Source organism: Alligator sinensis, unplaced genomic scaffold, assembly GCF_000455745.1.
Source record: "Alligator sinensis unplaced genomic scaffold, ASM45574v1 scaffold489_1, whole genome shotgun sequence".
In the NCBI taxonomy this organism is placed as follows: Eukaryota; Metazoa; Chordata; order Crocodylia; family Alligatoridae; genus Alligator; species Alligator sinensis.
The window spans coordinates 2,507,927-2,528,808 of NW_005841901.1; the positions used below are offsets into that span (position 1 = coordinate 2,507,927).

At 44.0% G+C, this 20,882-nt stretch overlaps 1 protein-coding gene across 1 annotated transcript in view; it reads left to right on the forward strand.

The window, feature by feature from the left end:
- The window catches only part of LOC102379261 (visual pigment-like receptor peropsin), a 42,169-nt gene extending 21,599 nt beyond the window's left edge, over positions 1–20,570 (forward strand). Inside the window, exons 3-6 of the mRNA XM_025197612.1 lie at positions 5,013–5,112; positions 12,588–12,692; positions 15,122–15,345; positions 20,130–20,570. Coding sequence (XP_025053397.1) covers positions 5,013–5,112; positions 12,588–12,692; positions 15,122–15,345; positions 20,130–20,570 — 870 coding nt within the window. The remainder of the gene's footprint in view (positions 1–5,012; positions 5,113–12,587; positions 12,693–15,121; positions 15,346–20,129) is intronic.
- Positions 20,571–20,882: the final 312 nt, after the last annotated feature.

A 20,882-nucleotide genomic window follows, 5' to 3' on the forward strand; every position in this document is an offset into this window, starting at 1 on the left:
ACCCTGGGGTGGAGAGCATCTGGACCTGCTGATTTGAACACGTCCAGCCCCTCCAGTAGCACTCTAACCTGGTCCTCCTCAACCTTAGGTCTTGAGGCATTCCCCTCCAGTCCATCTTGAATCATGGTTGGGGAGTCCCCGTCCCTGCACAAGAAAACAGAGGTGAAGAAGGAGGAAGTATGGTTGTACTAGAGGGTAGGCTGGGGATTCAGGCCAACCTGGACAGGCTCACAAGGTGGGCAGATCAAAACCTGATGACATTCAACACAGAGAAATGCAAGGTGCTTTACCTTGGGAGAAAGAACCCATATCATACTTATAGGCCCGGCAGTGTCCAGCATCCCTTGAGGTGCCCAAAGTCACACTCCACCAGAGTGTAGATCTGGCCCAGGCACCAGTTGAAGTGGGCCTGGCAGGGATCCAGCTGGCTGGTGTAGGGCCACATAAGTCAGGGCAGGAGTGGGTAGGCACTTAAATTTAAATTTTCTAATCTTGTAGCCCAGAGGTCAGCAACCTACAGCTCATGGAGTGAGCCAGACTGAGGAGTGAGGATGGGGAAAAAGTCATGTATGTATTGAAGCATGTTTTCAAGCATGTATTGAACACAACAATTTGCAAAGCATGCAACAAAGAGCAACCAAAAATCTTCATCTAAGCTAAGATACAGCCCAGTAAAATACAGCATACACAACTTATTCTAACTCAGGGGTAGTCAACTGGGGGTACACTGCTCCGCGTCCAGCCACATTTAGTACTTGTATAAATGTATTTTTTCCACATTTCCCTTTAATCTTAGTGAGAACTTCAAAAGGAATAACACTCAAAGAAAATAGCACCGTGCCACAACCCCGTCCGCTGATATAGCAAACCCCTTTGGAGTCGTGACCCACCGCTGCCCTACATCCATAGGCCAAATCCAAAGGTTCCATGAGCTGTAGGTTGCCGACCCCTGGGCTACAAGATTAGAAAGTTTAAATCACTAAGTAAGAAAAGATGTGATTCATGATCTTGTCTTCCCCAAATAGATGGATTCTGTTACCTGAAACCCATTTTTTCCACATTTCCCCTTCATCTTAGTGAGAACTTCAAAAGAAATAACACTCAAAGAAAATAGTCAATATTTTTAAAGTCAGGAGTATGTTCCATTGTTTAGTACTTGTATAAACAAACACTAAATGACTGTGTAGTAACTGCAGTTACTGCACAGCAGCACTGCCAAACAGCTTTTAGGTGGCACTGACTGTACAATAGCTCGTTACAACTGCGCAGCAGCATCGCATTATGCTTCCTGCCATGCAACACTGCTGCACAGTAGTAACAAGCAACTGTGCAGTCAGCATCTCATGTAGATGCGGCCACTATAAATATATCTGTCTTAGAGATGGGTGACAAATATTTTCATTAGATTTGACTGGAATTTGTTTTACATTTGATACAAAAAAGCCAGAGTTTGTTCAGTTCTTAGACATACTCTAAGGACTCTCTTTTAGTTCCACTTTATTTATTTATTCATTTAGAATATTAGCAAACTGATTTATTTGGTTTTATTTATTCAGCTCTGAGAGCCATTATCTCTTACTTATATGTCAATTGGGTGTCATATTAATTTTTTTTTAAATATTAACAGCTGGCCTCTTCTGACGAGTTTACCACGTACATCAAAATCTTCACCCCAAGTCTAGTTTTCCTTCATCATAGATATATTCATTACATTTTGCTGGAGTAAACTGAAAGGACAAGTAGGTCAAAGGAGAAGTAAATGCAATTCAAGAAACCACAAGAGATTAACACAATCTGATTTGTGTTGTGTGTCCTGAGCACTGAGCAATGCAGTTTTACTGGCTGATAATGGAAAGATTAGTGTTTCAGCCTAAACTGATGCATAGTAGCTACTTAGGCAATCTGGTTTCATGCCATTCCCACTCTATGAAGCTAAGTTTAGAAACACTGAGCTATATTTAGCTCTTTATCTTGTTCAAATCCAGGGTAATGCAGTGAAATCAACAGGGATATACCCTATAATTGAAGTAACTAAGAAGAAAATTAAGCTCATTGCTAAAATTGTTTGTACATAGAAGATTCCTGAGACTTATTTCCTGACAGCAAAATTTAAGCTGAGACTTGGAGTGCATTGTGAGCATTGTACATTTTAAATAATGTAGCTGAATGTTAATGCAATTTAAAATAAGGCATGGGAGCAATAAAGGAAAATAAATACATTTTTCTTTTGTTCACATCTTAGCTTGCAGGCAACCGATAAAATAACAAGCGCAATCTGGAAATGTCTGCATAGCAGGGGGAACATTTTTTGTGCATTGCTGAAAAGCTTTTAAGCATGCTAATCTGTTAGCAAATTTGAAAAAAAACTGTTGGAAGCAAAGTTAAAATTTGATAAATGTCCTGATACTGTCTGAATTAATTCATTATCTAAAAGGCCTACAGTTCTTTGATTCCACTCTAAACAACAGGAATCACTAGGTTACATTTTGAGGACATTTTGTACTACACTGAAATAGGAAAAAGTGTTATGATAAGGGAAGGTAAGAATGTACTAGAGGTAGAAGAAAAGGAAAAAGGAATAAAGAAATGAAGGAGAGAAAAAGCATGCATTTTAGCTTTGCAAAATTTTACTTGTACTCCTGTTTATTTTAAGTATTTCTCTGGGGTATCTTAAATATCCTTTATATTTGGAGAAAATTAGGAATTAATTTCTTTACTCTGAATCCTTATATTAGTACCTCTGGCTATCAACTCAAGATCCTGTCAGCATCTTCTGAGCTGCTAGCTACTTTGGTGCTCTTGTACTGTACAAGATGCTACCTGTGCTGTCTTTTTTAAGTGTAAAATGGAGTTGTTTTTTCCACCCTTTCACCACTTTGGCATGTTTCTTAAGCAGACGGGCTATGGCTAGTGCCTTATCGCTCCTTTTCTTCTTCAGAAACACCTCTTCGTTCCTCCCCCAAGGACCCTACTAGAGAACACAAGCCTTCATTCTGTTCTCAGTAACATCATTGGAAACCTATGGTAAAGTCTATGGAGTTGCTCTTAACTGACATAAGTGTAACCAACTTCATGATCTAATCTACTTTCCAGCTCATAGAAAGTGATAAAGCCTATTTGGGAATCTTTCTACTAGTGCAGGAATGTCCCCTATTGTACATATCTTTATATTTTTTCCAGTTTAGTTTTATATGTCCCAAGTGATGGGGCACCCATCACTTCTCTTGTTTAATTTCATATCTCTATTCTAATAATGCCCTGGTGCATTATCTTAAATGTTTTATTTCCCTCCTTGTTGTTTTGGCCTCTCGGCTTTTATTAAATCCAAGGAAAGATGGTCCAGTAATTAGGACACTACTCTATAACTAGATTTTCTTGGCCAATTGCCTGCTCTGCCATATGCTTACTGTCTGGCCTGGTCTAAGCTACTCGGGTTTATATCCAAAAGCAAAGGCAAAGCATTTAATATGATCATAATGATCAACCTTAACATTCTCAAAATGAAAAAAATGCTAAAATGTACATAGTCTTATGAAACATTGATTTTTCTGAAAATCCATTTTTCAAAGAAAGCTAGTTTATTGACAATTTTGCTATCAGCTCTGGTTATGATAATACAGTATTATCCTTTAGATAAGAAAATGATAAATACATTCCTGATTTCCTGATAAAATGAGTTTAATCATTTAGTGATTAAATACTTAATCACTTTGTTATTGAACTCCATCATCTGGTCATTGAGAAATGATGGTCTAACAGTGAGGAAATGAGGAGAAGGGAATGACAGTCATCTCTGGAAGGAGAGAAATGTATATAGTCAGATCTTCAATAGACACATATCAGCAGAATAGTGATTAACATCCAGTGAGGACTGAGGCCTGGCACTTTGTTCTGTATTTAGTTTTAAATCTTACTGCTGTTTTTCAAACTTAGTTGTGGGAAGGTGGGGGTTACCATTCACTTTGTAGGTAAGATAAAACAATAACTCATCCTATTCCTTAACCCCATGCTGTATGGATTTACAGTGGCTCTTGGCTGTGGGTTTGTACACTACTGGTATAGCATGGGGGAAAGTGATAGCTGTTTTGCCTCCTTAAGCCAAATGAGATATATGAAATATACAGAACATTTGCATTTCCAGGTATTTAACTAATCCTGGGAACAGACAAAGGGCCAAATTCAGACAAATGCAGCCTGGAGTAAGTGGGTGCAACATCCATGGAAATCTGTGGGCCAAATTCCTTTGTGATGTAAACCATGGTTAAAGTTACATGTTGAGTTTAAATTGATCATAACTTAAATGTGTTAGTCAAAATAGCACATCCTGCACAGGCTCAGTACTTACTGGCCTACAAAATGAATATAAAAATACAGTGAAACTTTTAGTAAGAAAAAAATTAGCACAAATATGCATGATAAAGTACCTTTGCATGCCACTCTCCCCATTCCAATACATTTTCATTTATATCTACACCATCCATGGTGTTTTCAGAGCCACAGTGAGGCTTGGCATAAATGGGCCAACTAACACAGAGTTGTGCCTATTCACTCAAGGACTGAATTTTCCCCCCAGCATAATGAACTTGCCTCCTTACAATCATTTTGGTTTTGGCAACCATCAATCCTTCTGGATCATGGTGTATGCATGAGGTCACCCAGACCTTCAACACATTCATTCAGTGTTTTACACCTTTTCATTTAATTCTTTTTTGTTTCTGCCAGTCGGGGGTTTTTGGAACGTGCCCTTACATGTCTGACTGCTTCTTTAGTGTACATACATTACCTACATGACACAGCACATCTCTAATTTTGGAATGTCTCAACTGTTTGCTGACCATAAAGATGCTAATGCTTCATGACATTTTTTATTTCACTGGTATTTGGTCTTTTTGAAAGACTTATGAGAGCCTTAATAAGCAATGATTGGAGCAGCGCCAAAAGTTCGTTTTCCCCCCGGGCATTCTGCATGTGACTGTGGTAACAAGGACCCTGTACTATTTGTTTTTTTCCAGATTGATGGATTCCTGACACTTCTTTTTGGCCTGGCTAGCATTAACACTCTTACAGTGATCAGTGTGACACGTTACATAAAAGGCTGCCATCCTGACAGAGGTAAGGTCTTTACACCATACACACTTTTAGAGGAATGACAAGAAGTGTTCGCCAAGTTCTGCCTTTTTTTTTTACCTTCATATAAGCCTTGAGTGACTTCCTTGAACTTGTGGAGGTTTCACTAATGCCAAATGCATGCACAAAAAATCAAAATCAGACTAGATGTGTATGCCAACAGGGTGCCAGGCAACTGTGTACTGAAATATGCCTTGCCAACTCCATGCATGCTAGCTCCTGAACTGGAAGCAGTATAGCCCTGTTAGTGCGGTTTCTTCATCTCCACACAGCATTATACTAACACAGCTACCCTGCTTCCAATTCAGAAACAGAGGGAATGTGGAGGTGCCTTGTATAGTGCAGACATACCCAATAATGCCTGGTAGAATCCTGTTTCCATCAAAGCTTTCACAGTCTGGGTATCCGTTAAGCCTTTCAAAGTAGGGTACTTGACTGATGCATACATTTATCTATCTTGAATTATATGAAATTTAGGACAGTTGTCAACTGTTGGTAATATCCTCAGCATAGATTACTGCCTTCTGGAAACACATTTTTGCCCTTAGTGGTGTTTTGCCAGCTTCTGCCTGTTAATGGGACTTTTACCTGCTCACTGCAGGCACTGTGAACTGGCTTAGCTGTCTAATGGGACTCTCAGGCCTAATTCTCTCCCCACAACCTCTCCACTCCTATCCGGTCTTGAATTTCAAGATGCCTCTCTGAAATTGTGTCTGCAATGTAGCAGCACTATCTCAAGATCAGTAGACCTCATTCTGATCAGCCTATGAAAAAGGATACCATGTGAGATCAGAATCAAGCCCAGTACCTTTCAGACTAAATTTATCTTCAGAGACAGACTTTTCTCTGTGGCTGTAGGGAACGGGACTGGGAGCAGTGGTTTTAAACTACAGCAGTGGAAATTTAGGCTTGAGATTAGGAAGAACTTTCTAACTGTGAGGGTAGCCAAGCATTGGACCAGGCTCCCTAGAGAAGTTGTGGAATTTCCATCCCCGGAAATTTGCAAGAGCAGGTTGGACAGACACTGTAGTGGGGTGACTTTAGTCAGGGATAATCCTGCTCTGATCATGAGGCTGGACTAGATGACCTCAAGGGCCAGGTATAGACATTACACTTTTATTTGTATAAGTGATCTGAAACTGGTCTGTACCCATAACAGAACAGAAGTTCAACACACAAAACTGATCTATAATCATAACTGAACAGAAGTTCGGCACACACAGACTGATTTGAAAATGGTGGAACCTGGCCTAAGATTTGCCCCCTGCACCAAACGGCAAATATGTGTTTTGTTCACCACCGATTTAAACTACACTGATTACAGAAAACGGCGTAACTTAGATCGATTCAACCTTGGGCTTTTGGAATGTCTGTACCTAGCCAAGAGGTCCTTTCCAGCCCTACTTTTCTATTATCCTATGACCCTATGATTTTTCATCCTAGTCTTTCATTCCATTCCCTCATCTACCTCCACTGACAAAACAACTCTCCTTTTTCCCCCCTCAGCTTCAAATCTTCTTGTCACCTTTGCCTCTCCTTGTCACCCCTCCCTTCTCTAGTCCCCTGTCTAAATCTTGTCACGTCTTCCCTTTAACCTCTCAAAAGGTCTTCACGATTCCTAGTGGTTAAGCCCTCTGTCAAATACTGACTCTTTATTTTCTAATAAACCATGCATTTTTGTAACTTCCATATACTCTGGCTTTGCTGAATTGCCATGGTTAAGTATCTCCCTTTACTACTGTTGAACATCCCTTTGCAGACCTACATTTATTTCCTGTCCCTTGATCTGTTAAATGCATATACTACTTGTCCTCACCAAGTCCTACATGAACATGCCACCATCACCCATTCTGTTCTCATGCCGGTATATGTTCCACTGATGCCTGTCAATCATCCAACAACACCTGATCATTGATGCCCTTCTCCCACCATTTATTCTGTACTGCCTGTTCTGCTGAAAATTTTCTTCCTCTAAAAATGCTCACTCCTCTGCTTCAAATCTCTCTTATAACCCTGTTCTCCCAACCCTCCTTCAGTCATCAATAATCCCCGCACTATCTCGTAACTCAGCTGTTTTCCAAATTCTTATCTTCATCATGTGTGCAGAGCCAACCCTAAGGGTGTGCAGGGCTTGGGGCGTATCAGCCTGTGCAGGGCCTGTGTGTGTGAGGGGAGGGGGTGGTGAACAGTTGAAGCACAAAGCTGGCGGCATGCGGTGGCTGTGCAGAGTGGTGGCGCAGGGCCCCCCAAAGTGCAGGGCCCAGGGTGGTCATCCTGATTCACGCCCCCCCACCCCAAGGAACGGCTCTGCGTATGTGGATTGGGCCCCACAGGGTGCATCTAGATGTGCGTGGATGTTTGGTTCCCCAGGGACAAATAGATATTCAGGGGTCAAAAAAACCCACAGAAAAAAAATCTAGCATAGAGCATGCTTGGCCAGCAGGCCCTTGTAGCATGGAGAACACTGGACTGTGTGGTATGTGGTGCCGCATACCTCATGACTCTGCATATCTCCATGCGCCCACAGGGGCTTAGGTGCAGTTTGTGAATCTTGCATAGGTTTACTTGCCTAAATACTCAGCACAGCCAAGAGAACTGATCATACACAGTGGCAGTGGTTTTCTGGCAAAAACGTAGGCACCTAGGAGTCTTTGGCCACCTAATGGAGTTAAGTGAGTTTCTGCAAATCACTCTTGACTTTAGTGTTTCAGTTCCTTTATGAGCCTTACCTTAAGTAACTGGCACTTTAATAATGTCTTGTGCTTTGAAGAAAATTAGTATTTTTTGTCACCTCTTCTTTAGGGACTACCTTACCGCTGGCACCTTGAGAGCCAAATTAATAGCATCTAGGGTAGCAGGATCATACACATGTGGTCTAGGAACAGACATTACATATAAACCAGTTTATGTGATCAGAAACTGGTGTAAACCTGTAATAGAACATAAGTTCAGTGCACATAAACCAGTTTCAAAATGGCTGAAACTGGTTTAAGATAAACCTAGTTGAATGTAATATCAGACTTAATTGATTTGGGTCAAACCAAGTTATGCAGTTCTATCCCAGACCCCTTCCTGGTTTAAGTTAAATGAGAGTCCCCCATATCCCAGATGTTTTGCAGCTCTGGGCTGGGCTAGGCTGTGCTCTATGGTGCAAGGAACAGGTTGGCCCTGCTCCTCTCCTCCCTAGCCAAAGCTTTGGGGCAGACTGCAGGCACAGCAGGGTCTGCCTGGCTTCCCTTGCTGCTGAAGCAGGAATTTCCCACTCCCTCCCTTCCACAGCAGGGACTGTAGCCCCACAAACCCTAGGCATGTGGTATGCTAGCTAATGCTGAAAGGTGTCTGTGTGTGTGTCTCCAGTTTCACTGGGACAGGCAGACAATACACTGTCCCCTTAGGGCTTTTTGGAGATAATCAACAGGGGAGCTGGTACTATCCCTCCATTCCTTTCTTGGAAAAAGCTGTTTAAGAACAGCTTGAACTAATGACAGAGGCTTTGTTTTGCTGATGAACTGATAATACAGTGGTTTGCTGATGGGCTGATAACACTATGGTTTTATCAGCTCCTCATGCTGGTTTGCAGCCCTGTCAGGTTTACAGACAGGGAGAGGGAGATTGAAAAGCTAAGTACCATTAACAGATGCATGCACTGCACCCCTCAACCCTCACTTGCTTTGCCTCAGAGTGCTAGCTGGGGGCTGTGGGCTGGCAACACTCCCAACCCTTAAGCAGTGAGCCGGGAAAAGCCTGAGATGGTGCAGGCCAGGGAGTGGGTTTAAATGCCTCCCTAATCCTAGCATCCTGCCCAGGCCTATGGAAGGGAAAGGAAGGCTGCTCTAGCACCCCCTGGCTTCTAGCCTGAGCCACTGCAGGCATGTGCGTGCATTTCTAGAATGAAAAAGGAATGTCTATCCACCTCCAAATTGATTCAAGCTTTGCAGATTAGACTAATCTTCAAAGATTGAATCAATTTAGGCTCAGGCTTTTTGAATGTCTGTCCCTGGCCCTAGGGCCAAGCTTCCAAGGCCCCTGCAGTGCAGATGAAGTAGGGTTACCATGTGTCTGGGTTTTCCCAGACATGTCCTCTTTTTTGGACACCTGTCCTTATGTCCAGGTGGGTTTTTAAAATGCGAGGAAATGTCTGGGTTTTTGCTCTTCCTCTGCTTTCCCAGGCTGGCTGCTTGGGACTGGGAGCCACAGGCAAGGTGATTGGCTTTTGGGGGTCATGTGCTCTATGCACAGGCCCCGGCAAGTGTGTGTGTGTGTGCCCAGAGCTGTGTGGGCAGTAGGGCTGGGGGGACAGGGGACTCTGGGTCAGGAGTGAGGAGCACCAGCAGAGCTGGGGTGGGGAGCTGCGGGTCAGGAGTGGGGTGTGTGGCAGAAGGTCACCTCTGTTTCTCCCAAAAAACTCTGGTCTGTGACAATTTGGTTAGGATGGGCCCTGCAGAGGGTACACACCTTACCCTATCTCTTTAGGTAACCTGAGCTGGATACATTCCTGAGGGAGGGGGAAAACCTGCTCCCTCTGCCTACGTAACTGGCATCACATACCTGGATGAGGGGCTTGGGCTCCCTGGGGAGCTAGGAACTGCCAGTCTGCCCAGGAACTAGTGATGCATTTCAAATTGGTTGGCTGACAGCCAACAGGTGCTGGCCTCCATTGGACCAGGTAAATGAGGTCATAAGGGCTATATAAGTTAAGGACCGCCCAGGAGGATGGAACAGCAGCCATGAGGAAGACTCAGAGATAGAGAAGAGCTGGACCATCTGAAACTTGCTCTCTCTCTCTCTCTCTCAAAACTCATGATCAAAGAACTGCCTGCCTCTAGAGGGAATCTCCACCTGACTCTGGATGCTTGTGAGTAAGCTACCTGAGATCTAACTAGATATGTAGCTTGCAGTAACTCAGATGCGTGATCATAGATTACCCAGCCATGCCAGTTTGCTCTGTGGGATTTCTCTGATATTGCTCTACCCTGTACCCTATTCCAACCCTACCCCTTATAACCAATAAAGTTCTCCTTTGTACCTAGTGTGGGAGACTTATTGGGTGTGGGTCTAGATTATGCCTTGGGGTCCCCTTGGTTCGGCTGACTAAGGGAGACCACTGCTTGTGCTTCCAACAGAGAGAAGCACCTCCAAGTGATTGAAGTGAGTCAAGTACCCTCGAGGGCTACTAGGCCTGTGTTACCCAGGGGCCGCAGAGCCAGAATCAAGCCCAGCCCTGGGTGGTGGCAGTTTTAACCCCAGGCTAGTGGGTGTGCTCCAGGAATGGGGTCAGCCAGATGTGAAGTGCCCCCAGGGAGGCACTCAGAGCCTGGAACGTAGTCGGGTGCAGTGAGGTGGGTGGCTCAATGCAGGAACACTCCCTACTGGCCCACCACAAGGTACACTGGCAGGACTGAGGGGAAGGGGTTTAGGAGTGTGGGGCAGAGGCAGGGAACAGGCATATCACTGCCCCTTCACAATCAGATGCCCCTTTCCCGCCCCCCCCCCCCCCAAGAGTCCTCTTTTTTGATCCTGGAAATATGGTAACCCTAAAATGAGGGTACTTAAAATATCTACTGTAATGATAAAAGTGAATATTAAAAATAGAAGTCATGCTTATATTTAATGGAAGACTTCTTATTCCGCTCCAGGAATGTAACAGGGTATAAATATATTTATTTTTGCTTTAAGGCTGTTGTACACAAATGAATGGTGTAAAGGGTCAGACTCTTCCTCATATAGCTTATTATTCCCTTTCTTGATGCTCCTAAATGCAACATCATTTAGGGCCAGTGATACAGATGAGCAGTGGCAGAAGCATTAGATACTTTATCACAGGCAAACTCGGAAACTAGCCATGGAAATGATGCTCTGTCATCCCTAATGGTGCAGGGAGCAGGGGGTGATTTGGAGAAACTGAAGAGTAAGAGAGGACAAAGTGGAGGGTAGAGAGGTGCAGTGAAAGCAGTTTTTGTATTTAGCAGATAGCATTATCCAAATGTTCCTTTCCGTCCAGTGGCAGCAGGTCTCTAAAATGTGTGTGAATAAAAAATGTTTTTGTCTTTTCTGCACCACAACTCACAAAATACCATAAAAAATAAGAATGGGAAATCAATAGCTTTATTGATATAAATATCCAAGATGAGGTTTCCTGTGCAAAGCTTAAAACATAATGGTCACTGAAGAGGTACTCACAGTGTCCTCATGGACTGCACTTAATGACACTGGGCTGATTTAGAATCAGTCCCAAACCTGCAACTCCAGAGAAAACAGTGAAATAGAAACTGACTATTGTTACCACTGTCCTCCCTGCTGTATGGAAAGCAAAGATTAAAAAAAAAAAAATACTATATTTTCTTGCACACAACATGCACCTTTACCCCAAAAGACAGCTGCTGGAAATTGAGGTTCACATTATATACAAGGCAATAAGTAATAACAGTTTCTACCTGTGCCAAGGAAAATTAAAGTAATGCTGCAGTTCTGGAAATGGGGCTCCCTAGCTGCTGGCTGTGGAGCCTTTCTCTTTTTACCCAGCAGAAGCTACAGAAGCTGCTACGCAGTTACTTACTGCTACTTACCAATATTTGCAAGGAAAAATTATTTTCTTCATTCTGACCTTCAAAAACAAGGTGCATGTCTTATTAGGGGGCATTCTGTCTTCCTCATCTCTGCTTTAAAATTGTAATTTATTCTAAATGTATTCTTAAGTGTGAACTCATAGAATTTTACTTCAGTGTTCAAAAACATTTCTCAAATTTTTTGGTTTGAAGGCAGGCAAGAGAAGATCCTTTGTTAGCAAATTCCACAAATTTCCACCAGATTTCCAAGTAAGCATCTTTTTGCCTTCTCCCCTGTAGAACACTGACTTGATAGGACAACTTTTTCCATTACTAAAACTTCCAAAACTTTTTAAAACCAGTCCATGATTTTAGGGGATTTCACTTCTCTTCCAGGCTTTTGCAATTGTAATTTTTTTTCCCTTTTCATGTTAGACTTATACTTTCCTTTCTTCTCCAAAAAAGGCAAATCGATGGATTGTTTTTATAGTCTTATCACTGAATTTCCTAATTCTCTTATTCGCTCCTCTAATTCAGAACACACCTAATATATTCTATTCTATTGTATCTCCAATACTGAATATTCAAGTCACTGATATATTTTCATAGATTTCATAGACGTTAGGAAGGGACCTCGCAAGATCATCAAGTCCAGCCCCCTGCCATAGGCAGGAAGTCTGCGGGGATCAAATGAACCCAGCAAGATAAACATACAAACGCCTTTTAAATGAGTCTAGAGTAGGTGACTCCAGTTTACAAGCATTTTTTTTTTTTGAGAATTATTGAAAGTAACTTAATTTCCCCAACTAGTTCTCCCTGCTTGTAAAGTCTTTACAGTAGTTTGATGTTCATCGATTTTGTCAGAAAAGGTGCAGTCATCTAACCATTGTTTCCGCACTATGCTGTGTATTTCAGGTAACTATATCAGCAACAGCAATATTACTGTGACACTTTTTCTCATTTGGGTGGCAGCTTTCTTCTGGTCAGTGGCTCCGCTACTTGGATGGGGAAGTTACATAGGTAATTGATTTTTTGCACTCATGCCCTCTCCATATGCCGACACAGTCAGCATGTATTTGCATAACTGAAGCTGCTTTCCCTTCTTTCTTGCTGTTTTTTGTATAGCAGATTATTTATTAATTGGGCCAGGAGTATGATTCACAAAGAATAGTTTATTCTAGGAATGTTGCCTTTTATGATTGTGTTGTGGATATATCTTAGAGTTCAACTATCTTCTGCTAATCACTGCCTTTGTTAGATGGATTGCAGAACTGATGTGGGGCTATTATGTCCAGCTTTATATATTCTTTCCAATATTTGTTGCTAAGATCTAACTGGGCATATCTACACATGCAATTCATTTGTAGATGAGCCAGAGTTTATTGCTCCTGCGCATGCCATTTGAACATGCACCCAGGACCACAGCACGTTGAGCTGGGTCAGAGCAGCCCTGGCTGGCAACAGGTCAGGAGGGTGTACTTCAACCCAGCTCAGCGTGCTGCAAAGGGGCTGGTTGGGGCATGAGGGTACTCCAGTGTGGGCCCAGATGGCAGGCAGCCCCCACACTAGAGCACCTTCATGCCCCAGCTAGCCCCATCAGCATCTACATGTGCTGCACATGAAAAAACTCCACAGCTCAGGGCAACACAGGGTAGTACTTGTAAATACTTGTAAAAAACTCCACAGCAGGGTAGTTACAAGTACTACCCTGCTGTGGAGTTTATTAGTTTCCTGTGGCCTAACAGGGCTGTACATGTAGATGCCAAGACATTTACTGAGGAGCTAGTTAGGAAACTCCACAATAAATGTCTCACATAGATGTGCCTACTGAGTATGCTTCCAAAGTCACTTTCTGATTGGGACCGCCAGACATGTTGACCACCCCAGAGCATCCTTCTCTCCCCACCATGCTAGGGCTTCCAGGTTTCCTCTGTGGACCCAGGACCATGAAAGTGCTGGAAATCCTACTGTAGCCAGGAATCAGCTACCTGCCACAGGGAGCTGGGAACCTGGAAGTTCTGGGAGCCCTGATAATGTGAACTGCTTCAGACAGGAGACTCCTCTGCTTCCAAATCCTCAGGCCAGTTGGCTACCCGTGCTTCCTACTTGCCAAGCAATGAACCTGAGGGGCTGGCTGGCCTGGGATCAGGAGGCCCATAATTCCCCAGTCTTGAGGCGTTCTGTACAAGGGCAGTTAGGTATCTAAAGATCTTGGCTGTCTCTGATTTTTGAAAAATCCCCAATTTTTGGTTAAAAAAAAGTAACCCCAAATCCACATATATTAGTGGTGTTTCATTTAAATCATGGAAAAATGTGGATTTGGGGTTTATTTTTTTAAACTGAAAATTGGGGATTTTTTTTAAATCAGGGAAAACCAGGTTCCCTGCTAAAGATGCAGGTAGGTGCTAGTGAGATTTAACAAAGTGCCAAAACATGTCAAGCATCTAGCTCCCATTGACTTTCCATTGCATACCTATCTGCTCATATACCTCTGTAAACCCGATGAGACATCTAGATACATCTTTGGCTTCTAAATACCTTTGTTTGAACCAGTTTGTTACCCAAGGATCTGTAGCTCTGCAGGAACTGCAAAATGTGTGTATGTTCTGGTTTAAATCTGTCCCATGTCCTATTGGTACCTGGGTCCTTCCATGTCTTCTTCCATGTACTGTATTGACTTGTTTGCTTGTGTGTGGCCAGTGGAGTCAAATTCCTTCCTGTGTAGAATTGTCATGACTGACTCACTTCTTTTTTAAAAGAAAGCACAATGATTTCATTCCAGCCATTTCTATTTTTGCAACATGTCGATGAACATGACAGTTGATATTTTTAAAATAAATTGGTGTTTTGACTTTGTTTATTATTATTTATTTATTATGTTATTATTACCATGGAGCAAAAGATAGCAAGTGGAAGAACATAACTCTTAGCATTGTCAAACCTAAACACTTAATAACTATTTTTCTAAAACCGGAAATTACAGTATCCCAACTTACAGCAGCTTCTTCATCATAGATTTGTGGTGAAGATCTATATCAAAGGCAGGTTGGGAGCCAGCATCAAGTCCTGTTGCCACCTATGATGTCTTGGAAAATATCAGGGGTAGGGAATTATGTCCTAATTCATTCAATTACCATAATCACTAAGGGCAGAATTCTATTTCTTTTCTGCCTCGCTGGTCACATACCTGCCCAGTCAATGCATAGCTTACTGACCATGTTCAGTGGCCATGGAGCTGCTTGCATGTCCATACCGCATGGGGTAATACATTCACTAATTGGGCACAAGAGCCAAAAATGTCACTTATGTGGCTAGAAAATTGTCCTTTGGGAATGTGAAGTGAAATAGAATTCTGCCCTAAGTTGTCTAATTTCTAAAAGGAAAAAGTACATGCTTTAAACCAATAAATCAAATACACTAGAAACCTAACCAAATATTCTGTTTCCTAGATCGCATGTATGGAACATGTGAGATAGACTGGGCAAAAGCCAGTTTCTCTACTATCTACAAGTCCTACATTGTGTCCATTTTTATCTGTTGTTTCTTCTTACCTGTGACCATCATGCTCTTCTCTTATGTGTCCATCATCAACACTGTAAAGTCAAACCACACGCTGAGTGGAATGACTGACCCAACAGACAGGCAGAGGCGACTAGAGCGAAATGTCACTAGGGTAAGTTGCAATTTTTACTCTCTTTGTAGTACACAAGAAAAGAAAATAGATCTGGCACTCACTGTTCCTGTGTGGTTTAAGAAACGGTTAATATTCAATGAAGGAAATAAAAACTTGTTATTAAATTGGAATAAAATGAAAGAGGGAAAAATGACACGCTGTCCAATGAAAATATGGAGAAAGGGAAACTGAAATACCATATTTGTAGGTTGCCAGAACTATGCGGGCCTCACTTTGCTAGTATTTGAAGTTCCTTACTTGGTCCCTTCATCAGGCCCCACAGCAGGGGGCCTGATGCCCTCCACCCATGGGTGTTGAGGGAGCTGGCGGGGGTCATTGCTGTGCCCCTGGCCTGGCTGTACGAGCGATCGTGGTCCATGGGCCAGGTGCCCGGAAATTGGAAACTAGCTAATGTGGTCCCCATCTATAAGAAAGGGAGGAAGGAGGACCCAGGAAACTATAGGCCCATAAGCCTCACATCAGTCTTGGGGAAAATCCTTGAAAAAATCATTAAGGAGCACATCTGTCAGGGGCCTGCAGGGGAGATCATGCCCAGAGGAAATCAACATGGGTTCATCAAAGGCAGGTCCTGCCAGACCAACCTGATGGCCTTTTATGACCAGGTAACTAAATCCCTGGATGGTGGTGTCACCATGGATGTAGTCTTTCTGGACTTTAAGAAGGCATTTGACACTGTCTCTCACCCCATTCTCATTAATAAACTGAGCGACTGTGGCATTGATGCCTACACAGTTGGATGGGTCAAAAATTGGCTGATGGGGCATACCCAGAGAGTGGTGGTAGATGGGTCATACTCGACCTGGTGGGATATGAAGAGTGGGGCCCCCAGGGCTTGGTCCTGGGGCCTACACTGTTCAACATCTTCATCAGTGACTTGGACGAGGGGGTGGAAAACACGTTGTCCAAGTTTGCCGATGACACCAAGATGTGGGGAGAGGTAGGCATGCTCGAAGGGAGAGAGAGGCTGCAATTAGACTTAGACAGACTACAGAAGTGGGCAGATGAGAATAGGATAGGGTTCAACATGGACAAATGCAGGGTGCTGCACCTTGGGAGAAGGAATCCACAGCATACATACAAGCTGGGGAGTTCCCCCCTTGTGAGCACAGAGGTGGAAAGGGATCTTGGAGTCATTATTGACTCCAAGATGAATATGAGCCACCAATGCCAGACCACAGCCAGCAAAGCCAACCACACCTTGTCGTGCATCCAAAGATGCATCTCAAGCCGGTCCAGAGAGGTGATACTCCCCCTCTATGCGACATTGGTCCAGCCTCAACTGGAGTACTGAGTCCAGTTCTGGACAGTGCACTTTAAGACTTCGTGGCCTGCCTTGAGAGGGTTCGGAGGAGGACCACCCACTTGGTTGGAGGGCAAAAGGGCAGGCCCTATGAGGAAAGGCTGAGGAACCTGAACCTGTTCAGCCTCAGCAAGCAGAGGCTGAGGGGGGATTTGGGAGCTGACTACAAACTTGTTAGGGGAGATCAGCAGCAAATAGGAAGAGCCCTATTCTCCCCAGCAGCACCTGGGGTGACGAGGAACAATGGCCAGAAGCTACTGGAGAATAGGTTCAGGTTAGAGATTAGGAGGCAGTATTTCACTGTCAGGGTAGCTAGGATCTGGAACCCACTTCCTAGGGAAGTGGTCCTCACTCCTACCTTGGGTAAATTCAAAAAGAGTTTGGATGAACACCTGTCTGGGGTCATGTGATCCCAGCATGTGCTCCAACCAGTGGCAGGGGGTGAGACTAGATAATCTATTCAGGTCCCTTCTGACCCCTAACTACCATGAAACTATGAACTATGAATCTGAGAGGCAATTTGGTAAACTAAAGCTAAATATAACAAGACCTGTCCTGAACAAATCAAAAGAAAACATTGCAGTGTGTTCTTTTCAGAGGCACCCTAATGGCACGATTTAAAAAAAAATGTTCAGAATTAACCTAACTCCAGTTTAATTTATGTTAGTAATTTTACTAAAAGCTGAGGGCTTTCAAAATCCCCTCATTAATTGTGTTAAACTAAGACAAAGTAAGAACCAGGGGTGGATCCAGATGTGGTACAGTGATCGCACCCTTTTTTCAGACCGTGCTATGGGAGCAGCAGCCAGAGACTTTTTAAGTCCCCAAATCAGGTAAGACTCTTCCCTCCTCCCCTTCCTGCTTTGCTCAACAGCAGGATCCCTTCCCCTGTGCACAACTGCCATTTTTCCTCACTGACCCAGCAACCTGGGGGTACTCCAGAGCTGCGCCTGCCCCGCTCCAGCAAGATTGTGCAGGGACCCAGGCTCAGCCCAGAACAACAGCAGCAATAAGAGCAGGCAGGTAGGTTCCTCTAACCTGCCTGGTCTTCCTGAGTGTTCCCCACCAACCCAAGAGCAGGTTGAGGAGGGGGAACCTGCTCGCTGCCATTACCACAGTCAGTGCTGCTGCTGAGGCTGGCTCCCCATGCAGCCCAGCTGGAGTGGGGCAGGAGCAATGCTGGAGCCCCTCCTGCCCCTGAATCAGCTGGAGACAGTGGCTGTGGCAGATGAGCGAGTGGGGAATGGGAGATAAGGGGGCATGCTGCTGAGCATGGTGGGGGTGGGATAACTAGAGTTGTGGAGGGGAGCTGGGAGTCTCACCTGATTTGGAGACTTTAAAAGCAAAAGCTGGGAGCTGAGCAGCACCGGAACCTGGGAGCTCTCTGCTTTCCCATGCAGCTGGGGGCTGGCTGGGAGCTGTCCCCTTTCTGGGGCAGCTCCTGGTGAGCACTCAGCTGGTCAGGGAAGTCCTGGTGTAGCCTGGGGCTGGCCAGGAGCTGTCCCACTTCTGGGGCAACTCTCCACTAGCTCCTGGCTAGCAAGGGGTTTTCCTAGTTGCAGGGGAAAACCACTTTTCTATCAGGGGGTAGTACTCTGGCTCACGTAATGCCTCCCACTTTCACTTCCAATGGGAAGATCTTGGCTATATGCCGACTTTATGGAAATAGGAGATTCTTCCCTAGCTTGCTTCTGTGGACATACAGGTGAGGGCAAATGAAACTCGGTGGCATCCAAACCCCAAGCCTTTGGGCTGGGGCCTACACGTAGGATACCTGTCAAAGGACTTGGAAACATCTGAAGCCCCAGGGAGGGGTGGAGGATGTTTGCTGGTAGTAGGGCCATGTATGGTTCTTGAATGACTCACAGATTTGGAATTGATTTAGCTGATTTGACTTGGGACATGAAAATTTTTCCTTAAAAAAAAAGAAAGAAAAAAGGACAGGTCTGGGCCAGCCCTTGGCTGCTCAGGGATTTCCCATTCCAGCCAGGGAGCTGTCCTTGAAGTAGGACAGCTCCTGGCAAGTCCCCAGCTGTGCAAGGGAACTCCTGCTGGACACGGGGCTTGTCTCCATGTGCACAGGGTTGGGAGAGCTCTGCAGTGGCAGCTGTCTCCCAGTCCCATGCACATCAGGACCCCCCCCCAGGAGACAGCTGCCGCTGCAGCCAACAGAGCTCTCCTGGCCCTGTATGCATTGGGACCGTGCCCTGTGCTCCTTGCCAGCCTCTGGGCTAGCACCCTGGAGGAGCCTGGAGTTCCCCCTGGCTGCTGCAGGAGGCCAGAGCAGGTTAGGAGCAGTCCTGTACCAGTCTGCACCCATTGGGAGCAGATTTGCTCCCAACAGGGAGCACATGTACATGTGCTTGCAGGGAAAGCTTACTGCACAATATTTATAGCATTAATAGCACATGTAGATGCTCCCTGTGTATACTAATAACTATACAATAACATGGCAAGAAATACATAAATGCATTGCCTTTGCTAACAGGGTTCTTTGGGTAAATCTGATATCTTTTATTAGACCAACTAAATAGTTGGAGAGCAATATTTAAGCAAGCTTTCGGGTTCAAAAACCCTTCGTCAGGCTAAGGAAGTTTCAGCAGTCGGTGTGTGTTCTTCCTGGATGGAATGAAAAGTAAAGAAGCCAGAGGCTGGGCTGGTCTACATACAAGATAAGCAGTCAGTGAAAATGACTTTACCTTTGCTAAAACATTCTGTTCACATTTTCTGTAGAAAAAATGTGATTTTTAGTTGTGGTTAGTAGAGGTGGTCAGAAATTTTCCATGAGAATGATATTCTCATGAAAAATTTGTTTTCAGCAAAAGCAGAATTTTCTCCAGAAAAATTTCAGTTTGGCTAAAAATTTTCAGTTTCTTGTTAGAAAATCATTATCAGAGCCATAATTCATCCACTTGGCAGCAGATGGCAGTCCAGGGCTTCCAGGCTTCGTAGCTCGCCCATAGCCCAGTAACCAGAAAACTGGGAAGTTTGTTTCATGTTTGAAACACTGACATATTCCCACTGTGAGAATATGACACCATTTCAGTTCTCAGAAAAAAAAATCAAGTTTTTCACTTTCCATCCCAATTTGGAATTACACTTTTTCTGAAAAACTGAAATTCTTTTCACAACTAAAATTCCATTTCCTAGCAAGAATCATTTTTTGGCAATATTGTTTGTATTCCAGTAGCCACTAGAGGATTCAACTGAGACCAGGGATATGTTATGCTAGGCACTGTACAAACAAAGGTTGGGAAAAGAAGCAGAGGCATAAAGAGGTGAAAAATGATCTGTCTAAAATCATAGAGTGTTAGCCAGTGGTATAGCTGGGAACACAACTCGTTTTTCACTCCCTTCCCCATGAAACTGCACCACATGCTTACTCTGCCTTACTCTTCACTGCAACCTAGCATCCTATGCTGTGGGAAAGTAATTAAAGATTTTTTTTTATTCTGTCTCCTAGATTTCTATTGTCATTTGCACAGCCTTTATCATAGCCTGGTCACCATACGCTGTTATCTCCATGTGGTCTGCCTGTGGCTATCCTGTGCCCAATCTCACAGGCATCCTTGCCAGTCTTTTTGCTAAGTCTGCCAGCTTCTACAACCCCCTGATCTACTTTGGCATGAGCTCCAAGTTCCGGAAGGACATTTTCACCTTGTTGGGCTGCGCCAAGGAAATCAAGGACCCAGTGAAGCTCAAGCGCTTCAAAAACCTCAAGCAGAAGCAAGAGCTTTCTCAGAGACGAGAGAAATATGCTGCGGATGTCCAGCCAGTCCCAAGTCCTGATTCAGGGGTGGGGAGTCCAAGCCAGACCCCACCACTGGAAAACCGAGAAGCAAATTTTAGTACCTTAGATTCAACATCTAATAATAACCCTGATGTTGAATGTGACAGGCTATAAGTGCTGTGGCCCTTTAATGCGTGCACACATTCTGCATACAGAGAGAAGGGAAACACCTCACTGCTTGGGAGCAGCTCCCGATTTCCCATTCCATCTGGCCCTTAACATAGGTCTAATGACAACTCCTCCAAGACCTGCAGTAACTTAAGATGTATGGTAATAACCAGATATAATTCTTAATTACATTTAGATTATATAATACCATGCCACAAACTGCAGTGGTGGGCAGCCACAGGGATTTCCTTTTCTTCTGTAGCTACAGTGAAGCACATGCGATTTCTCTATTTAGAAACATTGTTAGGTGGCAAAAAT